The following is a 19,282-nucleotide window of genomic DNA, read 5'->3' as shown; positions in this document are numbered from 1 at the left end:
TTACTTTCTATCCTTTTCCATTTTTACACTTTTTTTCTTAGGAAAACTAACGAAAATTCCTCAAAATTTTTAATTTTAATGAAAAAAAACAAATAAAGGTGTAAGTAAATAGTACCAGGAATAGTAAAAATGAACAATACCGAAAATGTTTCGTTAAAACTCTCTTGTTTCTTTACTTTCTATATTTGGGCCTTGATCTATGTGGGCTTTACCCGGCCCACCATAAACTAAAGATGCAGAAAACAGCGTTTCCGGTACGAACGTTTGCTAGACCATCTGTCATACCATCACAGTTAAGCTCTCTCTCTCTCTGTGCTGTCAAAACCCTAACCCTCTTTTTTCCGGCGCGCCAAGCAAACCAGAAACTCTCTCTCTCTCTCTCTCTCTCTCTAAGCCCTAACCCTAGGCGAATAAATCTACCGACCAGCAGCAACCATGGCTTCCCAAGCGCCTAACTTGGAGTGCCGGATGTACGAAGCGCGGTACCCGGAGGTGGACATGGCGGTGATGATCCAGGTCAAGAACATCGCCGACATGGGCGCCTACGTCTCCCTCCTCGAGTACAACAACATCGAGGGCATGATTCTCTTCTCTGAGCTCTCCCGCCGCCGGATTCGCAGTGTCAGCAGCCTCATCAAGGTCGGCCGCATCGAGCCCGTCATGGTCCTCAGGGTCGACAAGGAGAAGGGATACATTGATTTGAGCAAGCGGAGGGTTTCCGAGGAGGATATCCAGGCCTGCGAGGAGAGGTACAACAAGAGCAAGCTCGTCCACTCCATCATGCGCCACGTGGGTGAGACTTTGGGGATTGATTTGGAGGTAATTTTGTTTCAATTTCGATTGTTGGGGTTTTGTGATGTTTTGGGTTCTGAGAATTTTGTGAGAATTGTATGTTCGGGGGAAGAAAGTTAGACTTTTTATGCAGAATTATAAAGCTATGTATATTGTGTTATTGTTAATTGGGATTTTGTAAATGATAGCTGCATCCAGTTCCTTTAAATTTATGTACTTTCTCGGTGCTAAGCAAAATCGATGGCGTATGATCAAATGTGTTATTGATTGACTATAGTGATTACTTTTTATTGTTTGTTATTCATTGTGTTTCGTAGGATATTAACTTATTACTACTTTACATTACTTGTTATAGGACTTGTATGTCAATATTGGCTGGCCGTTATATCGGAAGTATGGTCATGCTTTTGAGGTGAGGATGTTTTCCGTTGTTTCAATGTCTGTTTGTGGTGTTGATTTTCGGTAATAAACATGAAATTATTACTTTTTGCAGGCTTTCAAAATAGTTGTGACTGATCCTGATTCAGTTCTTAGCACCCTCACACGTGAGGTCAAAGAGGTTGGCCCTGATGGACAAGAGGTAATGCCTTTTTGCTTAAGGTTTATGCCTCATATTCTCCAGTTTATATCGCATATATAGAGGTGTCATGCTTCCTTGCATCTGAATTTGTAGGTCACTAAGGTGGTTCCTGCTGTGTCAGAGGAAATTAAAGAATCTCTGGTGAAGAATATTAGGAGAAGAATGACTCCACAACCATTGAAGATCCGAGCTGATATTGAAATGAAATGCTTCCAATTTGATGGTGTTCTTCACATTAAGGTTCTCTGTGACCTCCCCTTATTTTTCTTTCATGGTGTTTTCTATTTTTGGCGGGATTTTGATTTTAGACATTGTATTCTGCAGGATGCCATGAGGAAAGCGGAAGCTGTGGGCAATAATGACTGTCCTGTGAAAATTAAACTGGTTGCTCCTCCACTTTATGTTCTTACCACACAGACTCTTGATAAGGTCTGCTCAAACTCTAATTTGGTCTTGATTTGATCAATTCTTTTTACAATTAAACAATTACCATGCAGAAATCTAGATTACCACACGAAGCTGTATAGTGGCATGCCAATAATGTCTGCTATGTCTATATAGACTACATTGTATGTCATGCTGTTGGGAATAAGCTAGTGTTTTGATTCAGGGTTTAAATGTTCGTTACCCTGTCTGGCAAAAAAGGAACATTAAAGTTCTGAGCCTGAACACTCTTGTTGTAAAAAAGTAGATCTTCAAATTTTGTACCTCGAACCTTCGAATTTGAGTTGGTTAAGATATCATCTGATGGCTGTTAATGGATCACAGCCTATTCCTACATATTTTTTGTTTTCTGCATTTGTGTCATATATCCACGATTTAATCTTTCTTGTGGCCAACCGATGCATAATAGTGTGTAGCTTCAGTTTGAACTTTAAATTTGGCAATGGTATAATTTGACCTTGCCATTCTAGCACTTATTTTAGTTTCCTCGTAGCGTTTTGGTTCTGAAATATTGCTGGATTTATATTATCAATTTATGCACATCCTGCATCGATACAGCATTAGTTACAACTTCTCTTCTGACGATACTATATACTTTTGGAAGCTGGAACTGTAGCACATGGTTTCTGTTGACCTTCCTGCAGACAGTTGTGAAATATGATGGTAGAGTTGTCACTAGCTACTTAGCTAAAAAGTTTTATAAATTCTGTTCTGGGTTGGGCAGGAGCAAGGCATATCAGTTCTAACCAATGCAATTGTAGCGTGCACACAAGAAATTGAACATCACAAGGGGAAACTAACAGTGAAGGAAGCACCCAGAGTGGTGAGTGGTCCACCCTATTCATCATGTTTTGTCTATTTTACAACTAATCTTGGTTTTGCCGTCTGTTTTATATATCCAGTGGAATTTGACTTCTTGAAATATTTTAGTTCAGAACCTCCGGAACTTGCTTTTTGTCTGAACAATCGTACCATTTTATTTCTTATCCATAGCAATCTCGATTGACTTGCCGTGGAAACTTATTTATTTCTGGGTCTAATATGGTGTACTGGTGTAGGTGAGTGAACGGGATGATAAACTACTTGCTGAGCACATGAGTAAGCTTCGCCAGGAGAATGAGGAGGTTAGCGGTGATGAGGGTAGTGAGGAGGAAGAAGACACCGGAATGGGAGAAGTTAACATCGACGGAGGACCTGCCATATTAGATTGAAAAAAATGTGGATTAGATATAGTGGCTTGACACCGTTTCCATCATGCAAGTTCCCTTTTGATTATTTTGCACTCTTGTTTTATTAACAGTTGTATAAAACCAATTTCGAAGTATTGTATCATCGAGATATTTCGGCAATTTACCAAACTGAGCCGAGTTTTCGTGGAGGAATGAGGATGCATGATACCGTTATTAGTTCGGCGTCTAAAGCAGTAATGGAGAAAGTTTTGTGCCCCTCCTGCTTATATTTGTTTGCTCACCTTGTTTGTACGTTTGAGCATTTTGAAGATTGTTGGTCCTCTGATATATCACCTGTGAGCAAACAAATAATACATCGTGCTATCAGAAATTACATGACTTTTTGCATTTTGAAGATCGTTGATCCTCACATCTTAGTCATTCATCGTGCATTGTGCTGTTAGAAATCATTTGATTTTTTTCATTTAAAATTAAATAGAAATAGTATCTGACGAAAACTGTCTATACGATATACGATGAACGGTTAAAATGTGAGGATCCTCCCACAAAGTGAATCCGGAGAGGAGTCTCTTCCGTTGTTTAATACCATGGATACTCAAGAATATTATTGAGGATATTAGATGGCTCACAAATTCTATTCGCTCTCTCTTAGAGGCATGTGTTTAGAGAAACAAATTTTCTAGCCGATGACGATGCACATTCATAATGTGCCCGTGGTCATCATATTTAATAGTTAAGTCTTTGTTTTGAGAAAAAAAAAATTGTCATCCAATTTCCATATCGCCGAAAGTTTTTTTTTCAAACAATTTCATTGACCTTGTATCTCGTCAATTTTTTCAAACTATCAAAAGAAATATTTGTCGTCAAAACCAAATCGCCGAAAGTTTTACAAACAATTTCATTGACTTTTGTGGGTATAAACACCAAAACTATGATTTTTTTTTAAAATTTATTTTTGATCTGTAAAGATTCGAATTCGATAATTGCTAATCACGTAAATTTTTGGGAGGGCAACTTTTAGTTTATTGAATTGTAATAGTGCTACACACATGAGTACATGATTTTAGCCTTCAAAAATAAATAAAATAGAAATAACTGCCTGCAATTCTCTTTTTTTAATCGATGTAAAGACTTGGTTCCTCAAAAATCGAGGAAGGACTCCTTTTTAAGATATCTTGTGGTTTATTTACAGAATTTCGAGTTTATGATTTGAACTATTTATATTATAAATTACTATTTAAAGTTTAACTTTACAAAAAAATCAATTATAAATAATTATTCAAAGTTTACATGTACAAAAAAATGAATTAAAGTCAAGATTATTTAGTTATCGAACTGTATAAAAATAAAATGATGAATTTGGTTAAAGTATTATGAACTGTCTATCTATTTGTTATATTTGGTTGACTAAACCATCTTAGTTTAATTAATTTTTTGCAGATATGATATTTACAGAGTGATTTATAATATGAGTGGTTTCAATCATAAGTACGAAATTCTGTGAATAAATACGAGGTATTTTGAGGAGAAACTCCTCCTTAACAATCAATGGATTGGGAAATTAAAAAAAAAATTCAAATAAGAGATTTTAAACGCAAAGAATTGACACTTCGACTGGAATTGGTATTGTAGGATAATATTTGTGAGAATCAATTCTACATCGACTGAATTGAAATTTCGCCACAAACAAGATGTTTTAAAGTGTTTTCAAATCTATAACACTATTAATAGAATCTTTTTTTAATAGCTAAATGCTTTCAAATCTATAACACTGTATTAATAGAATCTTTTTTTATCAATAAAAAAAAGGTAAAAAGACGATTTGTCTTCTATTCATGAAGGTAATTTTGCACAAAAAGATTTTTTTATTTAGGAAAACTAATGAAAATGGCTTGAAAACTTTGAGTTTTAATAATAAGGACAAAATAAAGGGTAAAGTGAATAGTACCAGGATTGACTTTTTAGTGTAAAAATGTGATTTTTCGTTAAAATGAACAGTACCAAATGCTTTTCGTTAAAGTTCCATTTTTTTTTTTTTTGCTATTTCCTAACCCCACATGTCATTGCATAAGCATTTTCAGGAAAGAAAAAAAAAACAAAAACCCCGACGTTCTCTCTCCATTTTCCACGGTGTGTGTGGGCTCTATTTAGTAACTAAATATATTTTCATAAATATGCTTAGTTTTAAACTAATTAATCAACTTCTTATTATGATTGATTAACTAACTAATCATGACATCATATATACAAGTGTCAAAGCACTAACATCCAAACTAATGTGGCACTATCACTAACTATTAAGGGCTAGTTAAAAACATTTTTAGAGAAAATATTTTTGGGTTCTAAAAACATTTTATGTGCTTCTTGCTAAGGCACCAATTATATGCTTCTTGCTGGAAGTTCTTCAAGTGCTTTTTCAAAATTAACTTGTATTTTTACTAAGTTTTCGTTTCAAAAATATTTTATCTAAAAGCGTTTTAAGTCGTTTAAAAACACTTGTCAAACAAACCCTAAGTTATTAATAATATTTGGCAAAGATGTTTTCAAGTGCTTTCTTGAAAAGCACTTTTTTGATGAAATTTCAACGCACTTATGACTGTTTTCAAAGAAGCATCTTCAAATAAGTGCAGGGTTTACCAAATATAAACCACTCACCAGTATTCTACAACAAAAATGATTATTATATTTAAATTCTGCGTACGAGGTGTTCCAAATATAAATAAATAAAATAATTGCAGAGAGACAGAGAGCGTCTCCGTCGCGTAACGACATTTCGAAAATCCTCGTAAAAATACCGCGTACTACTCTCTCCATCTCCAAATCCCCCGATCACCTCCTTCTCCCCCACTCCATATAAATACACCTCCCCCTCTCTCTCTCTCTCTCTCCTATCTCTCCTCTCTCTCTCTACACACAGAGCTATCAACCAACAACAATGGGAATCTCAGTCCCCAGCTTTTTCAAAGAGCGAAAGTTCCCTTTCGTTTTCACACTCTTACTCCCACTCGCCTGCATCACCGTCCTCCTCTTCACCAACATCACCACCAACGCCCCTTACCCTCTCTTCTTGTACTCCGATCTCCAGACCTCTCCCTCCTCCTCCCAACCCATCTCACCTCCCGCGCCCTCCAACCCAGCCGGAGAGCCGCCCCAAGGGGACGAACTCATTTGGGAGGAACCCACTTTCCCTGTTTCTGGGATTCCCAATTGGAACCTCTGTACGGGTCCGGTGGCCGTCGATTACATTCCGTGCTTGGACAATTCCAAGGCGATCAAGGCGTTGAAGTCGCGGCGGCATATGGAGCACCGCGAGCGCCATTGCCCCCAGCCGCCGCCGCGGTGCCTGGAGCCGCTTCCCAAAGGGTACAAGGTGCCGGTTCCGTGGCCTCAGAGCAGGGACATGGTGAGATTTGTACTTTGGTAAGATTTGTTTCTGGTTTTTCTCATATGGGTTTTGTTGATTTGTTTCAAGAAGGTGGGTGATGGTTTGTTGTTGGATTTTCTCAAATGGGTTTGTTGATTTGAATGAAGAAGATGGGTGATTCGGTTCGTTGTTGGATTGACTTTAATTTTCCGAGACAAAAAAATCATGATTTTCCTTTCTGGGAAAGTGTTTGTGGAAATGTGAAGTGCTTGTTGGCTTATTCTGTTTACATTCACTCAATAATGTATTGGTGATGTTCTCTGTTTCTAGATATGGTATGACAACGTTCCTCACCCGAAGCTCGTCGAGTACAAGAAGGACCAAAACTGGGTGAAGAAGTCCGATGACTATCTCATTTTCCCCGGAGGCGGTACTCAGTTTAAGGATGGAGTTGATCACTACACCGATTTCATCGAAAAGGTACAGCGCTGGCCGGCTTGGCAGCTTTCGGGTTTACATTCCTTTTGGAAATGTTGATTGGCTTCTCTTTGTTTTCGTTCTAGACTTTACCGGTCATTGAATGGGGGAGGCACGTCAGGGTTGTTTTGGACGTTGGCTGCGGTGTTGCTAGCTTTGGCGGCTATTTGCTGGATAAAGATGTCATTACCATGTCATTTGCCCCGAAAGATGAACACGAAGCTCAGATACAGTTTGCTCTGGAAAGGGGAATTCCTGCTACTCTCTCAGTGATTGGAACGCAAAGGCTGACATTTCCGGACAATGCATTTGATTTGATTCACTGTGCAAGGTGCCGGGTTCACTGGGATGCAAATGGTACTTTGTCTATCGAGTTTGGAAGTGTTATGCACTATTCTGTGTCCTGTTCTCTACGGTTATTTTGACGGTTTTTGGTTAGTGCAGGAGGGAAACCGCTACTGGAGCTCAACAGGGTTCTTCGGCCTGGGGGGTTTTTCGTATGGTCTGCTACGCCAGTCTATCGCGACAATGAAAGAGATACAAGTGTATGGAAATGTTCGTAATCCAACTCTGTTTCTCTCTTTCACTCATCCCTATAGTCAACTTCTGTTTTCTTTACTGGACTGGACTGCATTTCATGGAAGCTTTAGAGTTTAGACTTCAGCAATAAAATGTACTATGTACGTGGAGCTGATCTAAGTTTGATATTGATCATGTTTCTTCCAGCAATGGAGGCTCTGACAAAATCAATGTGCTGGGACGTCGTTGCTAAGACTGTCGATTCAACTGGAATCGGGCTTGTAATATATCGGAAGCCTATTGCCTTTGTCCGATATTTTAAACGTAAAGAAAACTATCCACCTCTTTGTGGTCCTGCAGAGAGGAAAGTAGGTGCATGGTAATTTTCCGGTTATCCTCTCTCGTAGCGCTGCTACCTACCAGTAGCGGTTGTGTAAAGCTTTGGACGAACACAAAACTTGTCTAAGCAGAGAGTACCTTTGGACTGTCTTAATTTTGTCTGTGTTTTTGTTACAGGTATGCGCCGCTCACTGCATGTCTTGCCCCGCTACCTCGCTATAGCTGGCCCTTGCCGTGGCCAAACAGACTTACCAGTAAACCTCCAAGCCTAATACGTGACCCGGAAGGGGAGGAAATGTTCTACAAGGACACCATTCACTGGACTGCGCTTGTCTCAGATGCCTATCGGAAAAATGCTGCTATAAATTGGTCGACTGTGCGGAATGTAATGGATATGAATGCTGGTTTTGGAGGGTAAACATATTTAGCAAATGAATTGTTGCTACTTCCATAATTTCATTTTTGTTTTGTCATCGAACTGCTTAGCCATTGAGATTCTGGTGGTGAGTTTCAGATTCGCTGCTGCACTTACAGATCAACAACTCTGGGTAATGAACATCGTTCCCATTCATCTGCCAAATACTCTTCCAGCTATTTTTGACAGAGGGTTGATTGGAATATACCATGACTGGTGCGAGTCTTTGAATACCTACCCTAGAACATATGATCTGCTGCATTCCAGTTTCCTCTTCGAAAAACTTCCAGACAGGTACATTATGTTTTCTCACTGCGCTTATGACCTTTTGATTGCTATAGATCATCTAATGAAAGCATGTCAGTATTAGTTTCGCACACCAGTCGACAATTTTGTTGATATTAGTCTTCGATTTTGTCAGATGCGACATTGTAGATGTCGTGGTGGAGATGGATCGCATATTAAGGCCCGGTGGATATCTAGTGGTTCAGGACACAATGGAAGTGATAGACAAGCTGAGACCAATTCTGCAGTCGCTTCACTGGTCTACAGCCCTCTACCGGGATCAGTTTCTTTTCGGTAAGAAAGGTTTCTGGCGTCCATCAAGAGCTGCAAGTAAATCATGAACAGAGTTGCTCATCTTAATTTCACCTGTACAATCTTATATTATATATACCAAGTTATTAACCAACAGAAAGATAGAAATAGGAAGTTTTCGACATTTTTGTTCTGTTTTCGACTCACAAAATAAGCATCGACGCGATCATATAGATAAAGCTTCTCTCATTTTTGTTCTGTTTGAGATATTACAAATAAAATGCAGATTAGCACATCTATACCTAATCAAGCTTAAACCAAGTACTTGGAAGCCAAGAAATCTTGCAAACAGAACAAGAAAAACGACAGGAATGATGTCATCATGACAATGGATGGTGGAGTATCCCTGGCTCCAAATTCACAGTACGGATCAACACTCCAATGAAAAATACAGAGGAGTGAAGTTTCCTAGTTTTATGATATCTATCTCCGAATGGTAGAGTACTCACCTCGTATTAGGTCTTCAATGCGATCAGTAAATGTGGTTCAAATTAATGTTTTCTGCTGGTAAGAAACTCACTTATATCATCGTACCCCATAGCAGTAGCCATGTATAGAGGGGTGGCGCCGCCGTTGCTCTTGGCATTGACGTTAGCCCCACCATGAACCAAGATTTGAACTGTCTCTAAGCTCCCGCCGACCACGGCCATGTGCAAGGGTGCGTGCCCTTCACCGTCTTGGGATTCCAAGTCCGACCCAAATCGGATGAGCACCCGAGCAACGTCCTTGTGGCCTTTGATGGCCGCGGCATGCAGGGCTGTCAAGCCATATTGGTCACAGCAGTTTATATCCGCGCCATTTTGTAACAACAATTCAACATTCTTCAAATCACCTCTTCTCGCTGCCATCAACATTAGTTCTCCCATTTCTAGTTTCTACATATCCAAAAAGTATAATCAAAGATCTAACCTTATATAATATCCGAAAAACTTTTAAATTTTGGCTAAAACCAATAGACTTTTTCGATATTTTTGATGTATCTGTTAAATTTCTAAGAAACCAATATCGATATCGAGATATCTATTTATATTTTTACAAATTTGCATATCGATATTTCCAACGATACCGGTGTTTTAGAAACTAGACACAATAAAGCTTGATCATAACACTTAATTTTTGTGCATGTTTGTGTCGTGTTATTGTAGTGGTAAGTCGTAACACTAGGAAAGACCTAGCAAACATACATTAAAACGAAAAAAATAAACAACTTACATCTTTGTCATGAACAAAATCATGGCGCGAACGGCTGTGGCCAATAGTTGTAGTGGGGTCCGCACTAGATTTCCTCACCTCGGCACACCTGCCATTTCCCCTGTCTTTAGAATCCAACGGCTCAGATTCCCTCAGTCCCAGAACATCATCCAGTCGATCACACGCCTCTGCCACGTCTAGCTCATCGCGTCCGTTGGATGGACATTTAGAATCTCCTCCGTAATGCACTTGATCGCTGATCGGGTCAATCCTCAATCCCCCTTCGAGCAGCAAGTTAATCAAGTTCTCCGGGTTATCCAACTCGGTCGCAATCCGGAGGATCGACTCAGCTTCCGCCGGCGGCAACTCGGCGAGAATCGTCCTCTGCCGCTTGATTATATTCCTGACGCCGTCGTAGTCCCCGCAAGTGACGGCGTGGCGCAACAGCAAGGGGCCCACAAAGGCGACCTTGAGCTTGATATCGTGAGTGGACCCGCGGGGACACGAAGAGCTGGAGAACCAGTGGTTGATGGAGTCGGAGTGAGTTAACTCGGTGGTGAACTCTGCGGTTCTTATAAGGAATTTGTCGGACGGCGAGCGAGGGTAGGCGGGCGGGAGCTGGATCTGGGGCTTGAGGATGACCTGGAAGGTGACGTGGGAGAGAGGCGGGATTAAGCCGGTGGGCGGTTTGACGAGGAACCTGTGAGGGGAGGAGGTTTGGACCTTGAAGGCTACGGCGGCGGTGGCGCATAGGGAGGTAAGGCGCACGTTAGCGCGGCATTTGGAGTCGAGTGCGAAGTCGATACAAATTTCTTGCTCCGAAACTTGTACTAGTTTTTTATCCATCGGAATACAGACTGGACTGGATTGGACGGGACTGGATTGAGAAGGTGGGATTATCCGAATGAAAGAGGAGGAGCTTATGGGTGGAGGGAGGAGGGAGGAGGAGGAGATTGGCATTTGCGCTGGCGCGTACCAGCGCTGAAATCACGTGATTCTGTGGGTCCCACAACCAAAAAGCCACGTCATGGGACTCACGGGACTTTTGTCCTATCCTCTCATGCGCGCAAATGTTTGATGAGTTAGAATCTGTTGTGCCCAGAACCCACTGCCGAGCCTGTAATAAGGTTATGCATTTGACACCTGTCCTATTTGATAACAACATGAAGAAAAAAAAAGGTAATGCAATCTACACATCAATTTATACTTCTTACACATTCATCTTAATTTTCGACTATCAAATCGAATGAATTAAATAAAAAAATTTAATTTAATCTAAATGTATGTGAAAGGAAAAGAAGAAGTAGCATTTTCAATGAGATGACATCGTAACATTTTCAATGAGAAGATATCATAAGATAAGATAGATAAAATCAAATTTTGAGTCAGTATGTTCACGCGCGAGTGAGTAAAAATACTTCATTGCATCCAGATTTAATGGACCGGGACCTTTGTGACTCTTTAATAATATAAATCACGCATAATTATGAATTTTAAAACTCGCAATTATTTTGTTTGGATTTCATACCGTTTATGTGAAAGTTCAACCACATTGCACCGGACGCATGGAAGTTGTATAAGTGATTGATTGGTGTTGATAGTACGTCTCAAGCTTTTTTCCTAAATGAATTAATTGGTTAACAAAATTGTCTCATTTTTTAAACCGATATATATTTTTTAAATAAAATTATATATTCACACTATTGGTAGGGGCAGAGAATAAATTTGTATCAAATTTTTTATTCATGAGATTCGAATTTAAAACCTGTTACTTACTAGTAAAGATAGATATTAATAGACCGTGAACTATTGGTACCAAATTTTTATAGTGATTTCACAAACTTTCATGAACAAACGAAAACAAATATATAAATGAAAAACAGACGTTGCTAGACCAAATAATCATGTGCAACATCAATTGAATTTAGTTCTAAATTAAATTCTTTAAATTATTAATAATTAGCCAATGTGAAGATGAAAAACAAACTCGTTATAACTCAAAATTACAAGTGGATTTAAAGCTCAAAACGTTTTATTGGGTACATGCACATACTTATACCAGATAAGGAAATGTATAAGGAAAAACATAGGTAAGTTAGTGAACCTTATTTTCAAACATTGCCAAGGATGGAAAATGAAACAAACATATGTGAAAATGTCATCTCCAAATGTGTGATGGTTTTTCAATCACCCCTTGTGAATCACCGCTAAAATTACGAAGTTACCGTCTCTTTTATCTTTCACACTAGTGGTATTTCTTTTTTCTACGTTAAGGGATATTCAATAGCAAAATCCAAGGTTTAAATAATAATAAATATAGTAACTTTAACATTACCCTTTTTTAACCAACTTGTATTACATTACCCTTTTTTAACCAACTCGTATTACATTGTATGACCAATTATGTGATACACCCGACACATTGCACCGAGTTGTAAACATATATCAATTTGACCAGACCAGAAACTACTTTGAAATTATTTATTTTTGTTGAAGAAAAATTATTTTGAAATTCCAAAATATATCCTTTGTTCTTATCTAGGGCCAATACTTACTTCACATACCTAATTAGGGCACCCTAATTACAATTGTGATTTGCATAAATAACCCCCATTGGAGACCCACCAAAGTTTCACTAGTCACTAGAACACTCTTCTCTCTCTCTCTCTCTCTCTCTCTCTCTCCATGTGGTCACCATGGCTGAAATCACCAAGCAGGGTGCACACAACCAAACCAGCGCGGTCACAGAGGAGCTTTTCCTGCTCATCTTTCAAAGACATCCAAAACCTCTGTGAACCCGAACCTGCATCCGAGGTCCTAAGCCCGCGGAGCGCGTCCATTTTGCACCGGGTCAAAATATCCACCTCAGCCCTTCGCTTGTGGGCCCACCGAAACGCGAATCCACCAGACGCCGACCAGCGCGTGGTCATCTACCACACCAGCCTCCGCGTCGTGCGCAGGACATTCGAGGACTGTAAAACCGTCCGATCCATCCTCCGCGGATTTCGCGTCCCGATCGACGAGCGAGATCTGTCTATGGACGGGAAGTTCCTGGACGAGCTGCAGGCGATCACGGGGAACAAGACTTTGACTCTGCCGATGGTTTTCATTGGCGGGCTCTTCATTGGTGGGGTCGAGGAGGTCAAACAGCTCCACGAGAGCGGGCAACTGAAGAGGTTGATCCAACGGCTGCCAGTGGTGGACCCCAGAGCGTGCGATTTCTGTGGAGGGCTGAGATTTGTTCTCTGTCAGACGTGTGATGGGAGCCATAAGGTCTATCATGAGAAGATTGGATTTACTCCTTGTACGGTATGCAACATCAACGGTTTGGTTAAGTGCCCCTCGTGTGCTCCGGTGCGGCGGCTCCACAGGGAGTGTACCCTTTAGTTTTACCCCATTTGATTAATTAGTTGAACTCGGAAAAGAAAAGAAAAAATTAGAACACAGTTTGCTTTTTTTCTTTTTTATTTTTTTATTTTTTTTTTCTGGGTTTGTTTATTTGCTTCGATTTGGGGGAATATGAATGTGATGATTAATTGAACTATAATTTTTATTTTATCTAGCTAATTAAGTTGGAATTTTGTTAGTTTTGAGGAATATCAAAATTGAGGAATGCTAAGGAAACGGTTTAAAAAGTGTGACTTTTTGTCATCTTACTTTTTATCGTCAATTATTATACCAAAATTATAAAACATTGTGTAAAAAAATACATGAGGTGATAGAGTCAGATGATAATATTGAGTGGTGGTACTGGTTCACTAAAAATTTGACACATGTATAACTAAAAGGATGTGGTATTCACACACTTTTTTACTTCTCTCACCTCTTGTTAATTTATATCATTTGATTTTCTTCAATTCATCCGATCCGACAATCACAAATTAATACTGTGTGTGAGAAGTAAAAAATGATGTATGAATAACACACTCCAAAACCTATCAACTTTTATCATTGACGTAGAGAGAGAAGAAAATTTTACTCCTATTTAGAGATTGTGCAAATCAAAATAGTGTTATGTGTCTTTGGGCTTCCGCTACTACTACTTCTTTGGTTCATGTCCTGAATATAGATGGATTACCTTGTCCCCCTTGATGTTTTTTTGTTGTGGTAGTGGAAGGGGAGACATTGGAACTTGGTTCTTGTGTCTTTCTTTTATCCCCTTTTGTTGCCTTGTTTGTGTTTGTGGTTTGTGTGTTGGCCTTGTTGGCTTTCTTTGTACCTTTCTGATTTTGTGCCCTGGTTTGTTTATCTAGTTTCCCAAAAAAAAAAAAAAGTATTACTATTAAAAGAAAACTAGAACGAGGGACCTTACATTCAGATAATGTTTTTTTCCAAAAATTAATTTCCATACTTCTTGGAAGATAGTGGAAATTGAATATTGCTATACCAAATAATTATTCACTCTAAACTAAGAAAAAAAATGCAAATTATATCAATTGTTGGAATCAAAATTGCGTAAAGTTGTGGGCGGATGTGACACACAACTCAGGGCACATGAAAAGAAAGCAAACAATCCGGATTGACCTTGGTGCCGGGCGGGTAGTGGCCAAAAGCTCTCTGACGATCAAGTTAGTAAGCAATTTATGAGATTCAAGCATGAACCCTATACAAGTGTATTTATACTAGTCGAGATAGTCTTTTTAGATATAAAATTTGGATTAAACAGGAGAATTCCATAGGATATCTAGGAGTAGATATTGTGTTCTCGTTAGAGTGTGATTACTTGCAACTCACGTCAATCTCTAGATTGTAGGAATCTCTAAGAATAGTGGAAACTAATATGATCCTCAATCGAATCAGGTTTTCGTGTCTTACGGAACAAGAATGGTCGATCTCAACGAAGTTGGATGACTTCGCCTACCTTTTCCGGAACACAACAGGGTGTGGTAGCATCGCTGATCCGTTTGATTAGCTCAATCCGATCAATGTTGTTGGGTCCATAACCGAACTTCTGAGATATACTTATTTCTATTTGTCTTACTCCTGTCATAGCAAATCATGATCCGACATAAAGCTAACCCATCGACCCTAGCGTTTGTCGAAAAAATAATTCTAGAAACAAGAGGGCCTTTTCCATTGACCAAACTAAATGATATGAATTCATTGTATGTGGGCTTAGCCCATTTTTTTAATCCTTTCTCAGCTTGGGCTAAGTCAAGGCTTTGGAGGATTGACTAAACCCATTTCAGTTTGACAACAACCACATACTCCAGAACCTTCTCCATTTGTATTCTTCGCAGCACGAGGATTTGTGAGCCGCTTGGCTGCACATTCTGGAAGAGAAGAGGCCGAATTATTATTATTTTTTTTAATCAAAGGTTAAATTTTGTTAAATTATATATTAAATTAATTATTGACCGAATTTGAAATTACGCATTATACAAAAATTCAACACATTTTTACCACTGTAGTAAGAAGTTGCGTGCAAGAGGCTGAATTATTTCAATATAAATAATTTTAGCCATGTAATACTTATGAAAAAAGGTTGCTTAAAAACGAGACATAGTTCAAAAATCAATTGACTTTACTCACGTTTGTTGTTTTAAGAAATTACTTTACAATTGCAAAAGTCGATTTTTCCCTTTCATTTGTCACCAACGTAATACTTATCGAAAAAGGTTGTTGAACATAAATATTAATTATTAAATTGCAACAATTCATAAACGAACCCAGCTTCTCTGCCATCCCACTTCTCAGACACTCTCATCTCTTCCTATTTTTTGTGGTCACGGTTAAAACACGTCAACATTTTATATTGATTTTTTTATAAAGATAATAAGATAAAAATTAATAATAATATAAAATATTAACGTAACTTAACCGTGACCGCACAAGTAGAAAATAATAGAAATGTATGAAAAGGGGAAGGGAAAGAAGCCAGGTCCTTAATAAACTAGGTGGCTACAAAATCTTAAAATTGGTTGTGGATTGTGACGTAGGTGACCAAGTGAGCACGCAAAGTGGTACAGTGAGTAACCTATCAATTCCAAGAGCTGAGGTGGGCCAACATCAAATACGTCACCATGCTTTCCGGTTCAATCTTTCCCACCAGATTCTCTTTGTGTGGATTTAAATATTCGTGAATTTTGTTAATTTATTATTTATTGTACGATCAGTTTTTATTAGACATTATTCGTATTGAATTTTAAATAATAAAATTTAAAATAATTTATAACTACACGATATACGATAAACATACACAATTTATAAATTTTCAGAATTCTCACAAAGAGAATTCGACAAGGATCGAATTCCAATCTTTCCACTCTTCTAATCTTTTTCTTTTTTTTTAATATAAACAATTCACACTCCTCAATATATTGTAGAGAAAACATATAAACTGTCAAATATTCTGCGGCTTATTCACTTAAAAATCCAAGCCTGGACCAAAACAGATACACGTGCCAACAGTAATGTAGAATATGGACAAGGAATTTCGTGGATATTTTAAGAAATTTGTACAGAAATCTGAAAGTCAAGGGTTGCTTGCTGCCGATTAACCAAAATAGAGAAATAAAATGTGTTTCTCTTTGGCAAAAAATCCTTGCCAGATCATTTTTCTGAGAATCTCATTGATTTCGCGATCGTAATCTTTCATTATATATCGTGCGATCAATTTTCGTTAGGTACTATTTATATTTAATTTTAAAATTTAAAATTTGAAATGATTTTTAATAGCACGATATACGATGAACGATCATCATTTTCTTTTTCTTGTTTTCCATTTTTGTTTTTTGAGTTTCGCATAACTTGTTACTTTAGTACTTGAGATAAAAAATGGATAGAAATGGTTCCTCATTTTGTCCACTGCAAAACATTTTTGTCATTTTGTAGAAATCTTCTTTACATTGAGGGTATTTTTATCCAATCAACCCCTTCACTTGCTTTTTCATTTAACATAGATTTTTCACGGGAGGTGGTCCCTAATTTTGTTCACTGTCAATCATTTTGATCATTTCTTAAAAATATCCCTTAAAGTGAGGGTATTTTTATCCAGTCAACCCCTCCACTTGCTTTCCATTTAACATTGGAAGGACCAAAGTAAGGAGTTATATCAAACTTATGAACCATTTCTATCGATTTTTTATGTCAGGAACTAATAAGAGTTATGTCAATTTTGAACCCGTTTTAGCTAAAAACAAATTATAAATTATAAAGCTGATTCATGATCATTTGATATTTCATCTTCTTGTTATGAACAATATTACTATTCTAACGACGGGAGGATAATTTGAAATTGAAACACAATGAATTCTTAGAATAATAACTGAGAATTATGGATCATGAATCCAGATCCTCTTTGTGAGGATTTTGGAAATCTGTGAATCGTGTTCGTTCATCGTACATCGTACGGTCAGAAATCATTTTAAATATTTTTATTTAAAATTAAACACAAATAGTACTGGATAAAAATTGATCGCACGATATCAGATGAACGAACATAATTTAAGAATTTATAGAATCCTCACCAAAAGAATCCAGAGAGGATCCTATTGGATGGATCATATTTGAAGCAAAATTATTATAAGAATTGTCCACGTCATGCTATAAACCAATAAATTTTTTATTAATTTTTAATTTCGGCAAGTGTGAAGAGGATTTTTTACTTTAATTAAAAATAATTATTGTTTTGTAAATTTCCTGGCAGGTGTGCTGTCGACTCAATGACTTATCCAAATAAGTGTGTTTTACCAAGTCAATAAGATGGCACCAAGACATTGTCTCCGTCACAAAATAACTTTGTGGTTGTGGGGTATATCGACACATGGTATTAACGTATTACTAATTTACATAGTATCATATGGTCTCATTTAAATACAATGAATAATTTATTATGCTTGGTTACGTTTTCTGGAATACGCTTATAATCTTTATTTGCTCCAATAATTTAAAAGTTGCTATTTTATTTTATGAAACTTAAAATTCACTTCACTTTATCCCCAAAAATTTGATTTTGATTTTATTTTACCACCTGAAACTCAAAAGTCGTCATTTAAATCTATAAAACTCGAAGTTTGCTCAATATTGCCTTATTTCCTTTATTTTCCATCTCTGCAACTCAAGCACAACTAAAAAAAAATACAATTTTTAATTTCTTCTCTTAAACTTAATATTTTATGATTGAATGTTAACGCATAGTGAATGTTCTTAAAACCAAATTCATTGGCACATGAGGCATAATGTTATTCGGTGATGGATCTCACATATGTTGTAGAGGGCGACTTTAGAGTTTAAGGGGACAAGATGGAACAAATTTTGAGTTACAGGGAGTAAAGTTATGACTTTTGAGTTACATAGTGCAAAGTGAGATCAAAATCGAGTGCTATGGAGCGTAGCTAAAAATAAGCCTCATATTTAAGATATGATGAACTTTTGAAGGAAGAAATGAAAAATTATATACAACATAAAGTAAAAAATGTATTACTTATTAAAGAAACTTATCATTCTAATTCTGCCAAAATAGTGAAATTAGAAGGAATACGTTTCCTTTACATCATGTCTATTTCTAATTTTGAATATTTCACATATAATTAAAGGAAAATTAATAAAAAAGGTTTGAAAATTTTGAGTTTTAACAATAAGGACAAAATAAAACGTAAAGTGAATAGTACCATAATTGATTTTTTAGTATAAAAATGTGATTTTTCGTTAAAATGCACAGTACCAGAAGTTTTTCGTTAAAATTTCCTATAATCAAAGCACATATAGTATTAATATTTATATAAAACGACATATCAATAGTCGATAACATGTCAATATTAGCTAACCAAAGGACATGAAGTTCTCTCAAATAAGGACATGAAGTTCTCTCAAATTAATAGTACTACTAAATGACACTGTCACAATGTCACTATTACACCGGAAAGAAAATTGTCTCTATTAATTTCATTTAATATATTTAATTATTGGTGATGTGTTGTTGTTTGTTTGTCCATGTTCCTATGCCAAAAGTCTTTGCCGGCTGTTTGACTAAAATCCAATCGCGCGCGTTGCTTTACGCCCAAGTCTCAACCTTTCCATTTCCAAGCCCTCAGTCCTCCATCACACACTGCTGCCAACCCCTTGGGACCCATTCGCACACTTAATTGCTAATTTAATTGTTTACCCAAAAAAATAAATTTGCTAGTTTAATTTCCCACCAAAAGAAATTATAACAACGGTTTCTCAACTTTAATTCAATTAGAGTAATGGTTATTTCATTAAAAATTCTTTGACTTCTCAAAATGTACAGCTATGGTCATTTTCTTTAACTTCGTTAGAATTTTCGTTAAAATGAGTTACGTGTCATGCATATGAAGCTGAGTTAAAGAGCAAATATGAAAAACCGAATGAAAAAAATGTAGCAATGGTCTCTTAATTTTAACCCAATTAGA

At 37.4% G+C, this 19,282-nt stretch overlaps 4 protein-coding genes across 4 annotated transcripts; 3 read left to right on the top strand and 1 right to left on the bottom strand.

Moving 5' to 3' along the window:
* Positions 1-263: 263 nt before the first annotated feature.
* On the top strand, positions 264-3,222 carry LOC126625374 (eukaryotic translation initiation factor 2 subunit alpha homolog). The gene is made up of 7 exons (XM_050294478.1): positions 264-819; positions 1,148-1,204; positions 1,286-1,372; positions 1,466-1,612; positions 1,697-1,801; positions 2,541-2,639; positions 2,875-3,222. Exons 1-7 carry the CDS (start codon positions 436-438, stop codon positions 3,025-3,027), a joined length of 1,032 nt encoding a protein of 343 aa, XP_050150435.1. The 5' UTR covers positions 264-435; the 3' UTR covers positions 3,028-3,222.
* Positions 3,223-5,765: 2,543 nt separating this feature from the next.
* On the top strand, positions 5,766-8,850 carry LOC126633011 (probable methyltransferase PMT23). The gene is made up of 8 exons (XM_050303561.1): positions 5,766-6,409; positions 6,701-6,850; positions 6,934-7,204; positions 7,292-7,402; positions 7,574-7,745; positions 7,883-8,119; positions 8,220-8,414; positions 8,542-8,850. Exons 1-8 carry the CDS (start codon positions 5,942-5,944, stop codon positions 8,744-8,746), a joined length of 1,809 nt encoding a protein of 602 aa, XP_050159518.1. The 5' UTR covers positions 5,766-5,941; the 3' UTR covers positions 8,747-8,850.
* Positions 8,851-8,868: 18 nt separating this feature from the next.
* Positions 8,869-10,962, bottom strand: LOC126633023 (protein VAPYRIN-like). Its single transcript, XM_050303572.1, has 2 exons — positions 9,930-10,962; positions 8,869-9,592 (listed from the first exon to the last, which is right to left on the bottom strand). The coding sequence occupies exons 1-2, from the start codon at positions 10,866-10,868 to the stop codon at positions 9,209-9,211; spliced, it is 1,323 nt and encodes a 440-aa protein (XP_050159529.1). The 5' UTR covers positions 10,869-10,962; the 3' UTR covers positions 8,869-9,208.
* Positions 10,963-12,568: 1,606 nt separating this feature from the next.
* On the top strand, positions 12,569-13,455 carry LOC126630785 (uncharacterized protein At5g39865-like). Its single transcript, XM_050300999.1, has one exon. It carries the CDS (start codon positions 12,594-12,596, stop codon positions 13,293-13,295), a length of 702 nt encoding a protein of 233 aa, XP_050156956.1. The 5' UTR covers positions 12,569-12,593; the 3' UTR covers positions 13,296-13,455.
* Positions 13,456-19,282: the final 5,827 nt, after the last annotated feature.

This window comes from Malus sylvestris, chromosome 1, assembly GCF_916048215.2.
Source record: "Malus sylvestris chromosome 1, drMalSylv7.2, whole genome shotgun sequence".
Lineage (NCBI taxonomy): Eukaryota > Viridiplantae > Streptophyta > Magnoliopsida > Rosales > Rosaceae > Malus > Malus sylvestris.
This window is presented reverse-complemented; position numbering and strand designations above follow the sequence as displayed.

Coding starts and splice junctions, on each gene's coding strand:
- LOC126633011 (XM_050303561.1), top strand. CDS start 5,942: ATGGGAATCTCAGTCCCCAGCTTTTTCAAAGAGCGAAAGTTCCCTTTC. Junction 6,851..6,933: donor ACACCGATTTCATCGAAAAG/GTACAGCGCTGG, acceptor TTTTCGTTCTAG/ACTTTACCGGTCATTGAATG. Junction 8,415..8,541: donor TTCGAAAAACTTCCAGACAG/GTACATTATGTT, acceptor CGATTTTGTCAG/ATGCGACATTGTAGATGTCG.
- LOC126630785 (XM_050300999.1), top strand. CDS start 12,594: ATGTGGTCACCATGGCTGAAATCACCAAGCAGGGTGCACACAACCAAA.
- LOC126633023 (XM_050303572.1), bottom strand. CDS start 10,868: ATGCCAATCTCCTCCTCCTCCCTCCTCCCTCCACCCATAAGCTCCTCC. Junction 9,593..9,929: donor ATTTTGTTCATGACAAAGAT/GTAAGTTGTTTA, acceptor TTGGATATGTAG/AAACTAGAAATGGGAGAACT.
- LOC126625374 (XM_050294478.1), top strand. CDS start 436: ATGGCTTCCCAAGCGCCTAACTTGGAGTGCCGGATGTACGAAGCGCGG. Junction 1,802..2,540: donor CCACACAGACTCTTGATAAG/GTCTGCTCAAAC, acceptor TGGGTTGGGCAG/GAGCAAGGCATATCAGTTCT. Junction 2,640..2,874: donor TGAAGGAAGCACCCAGAGTG/GTGAGTGGTCCA, acceptor GTACTGGTGTAG/GTGAGTGAACGGGATGATAA.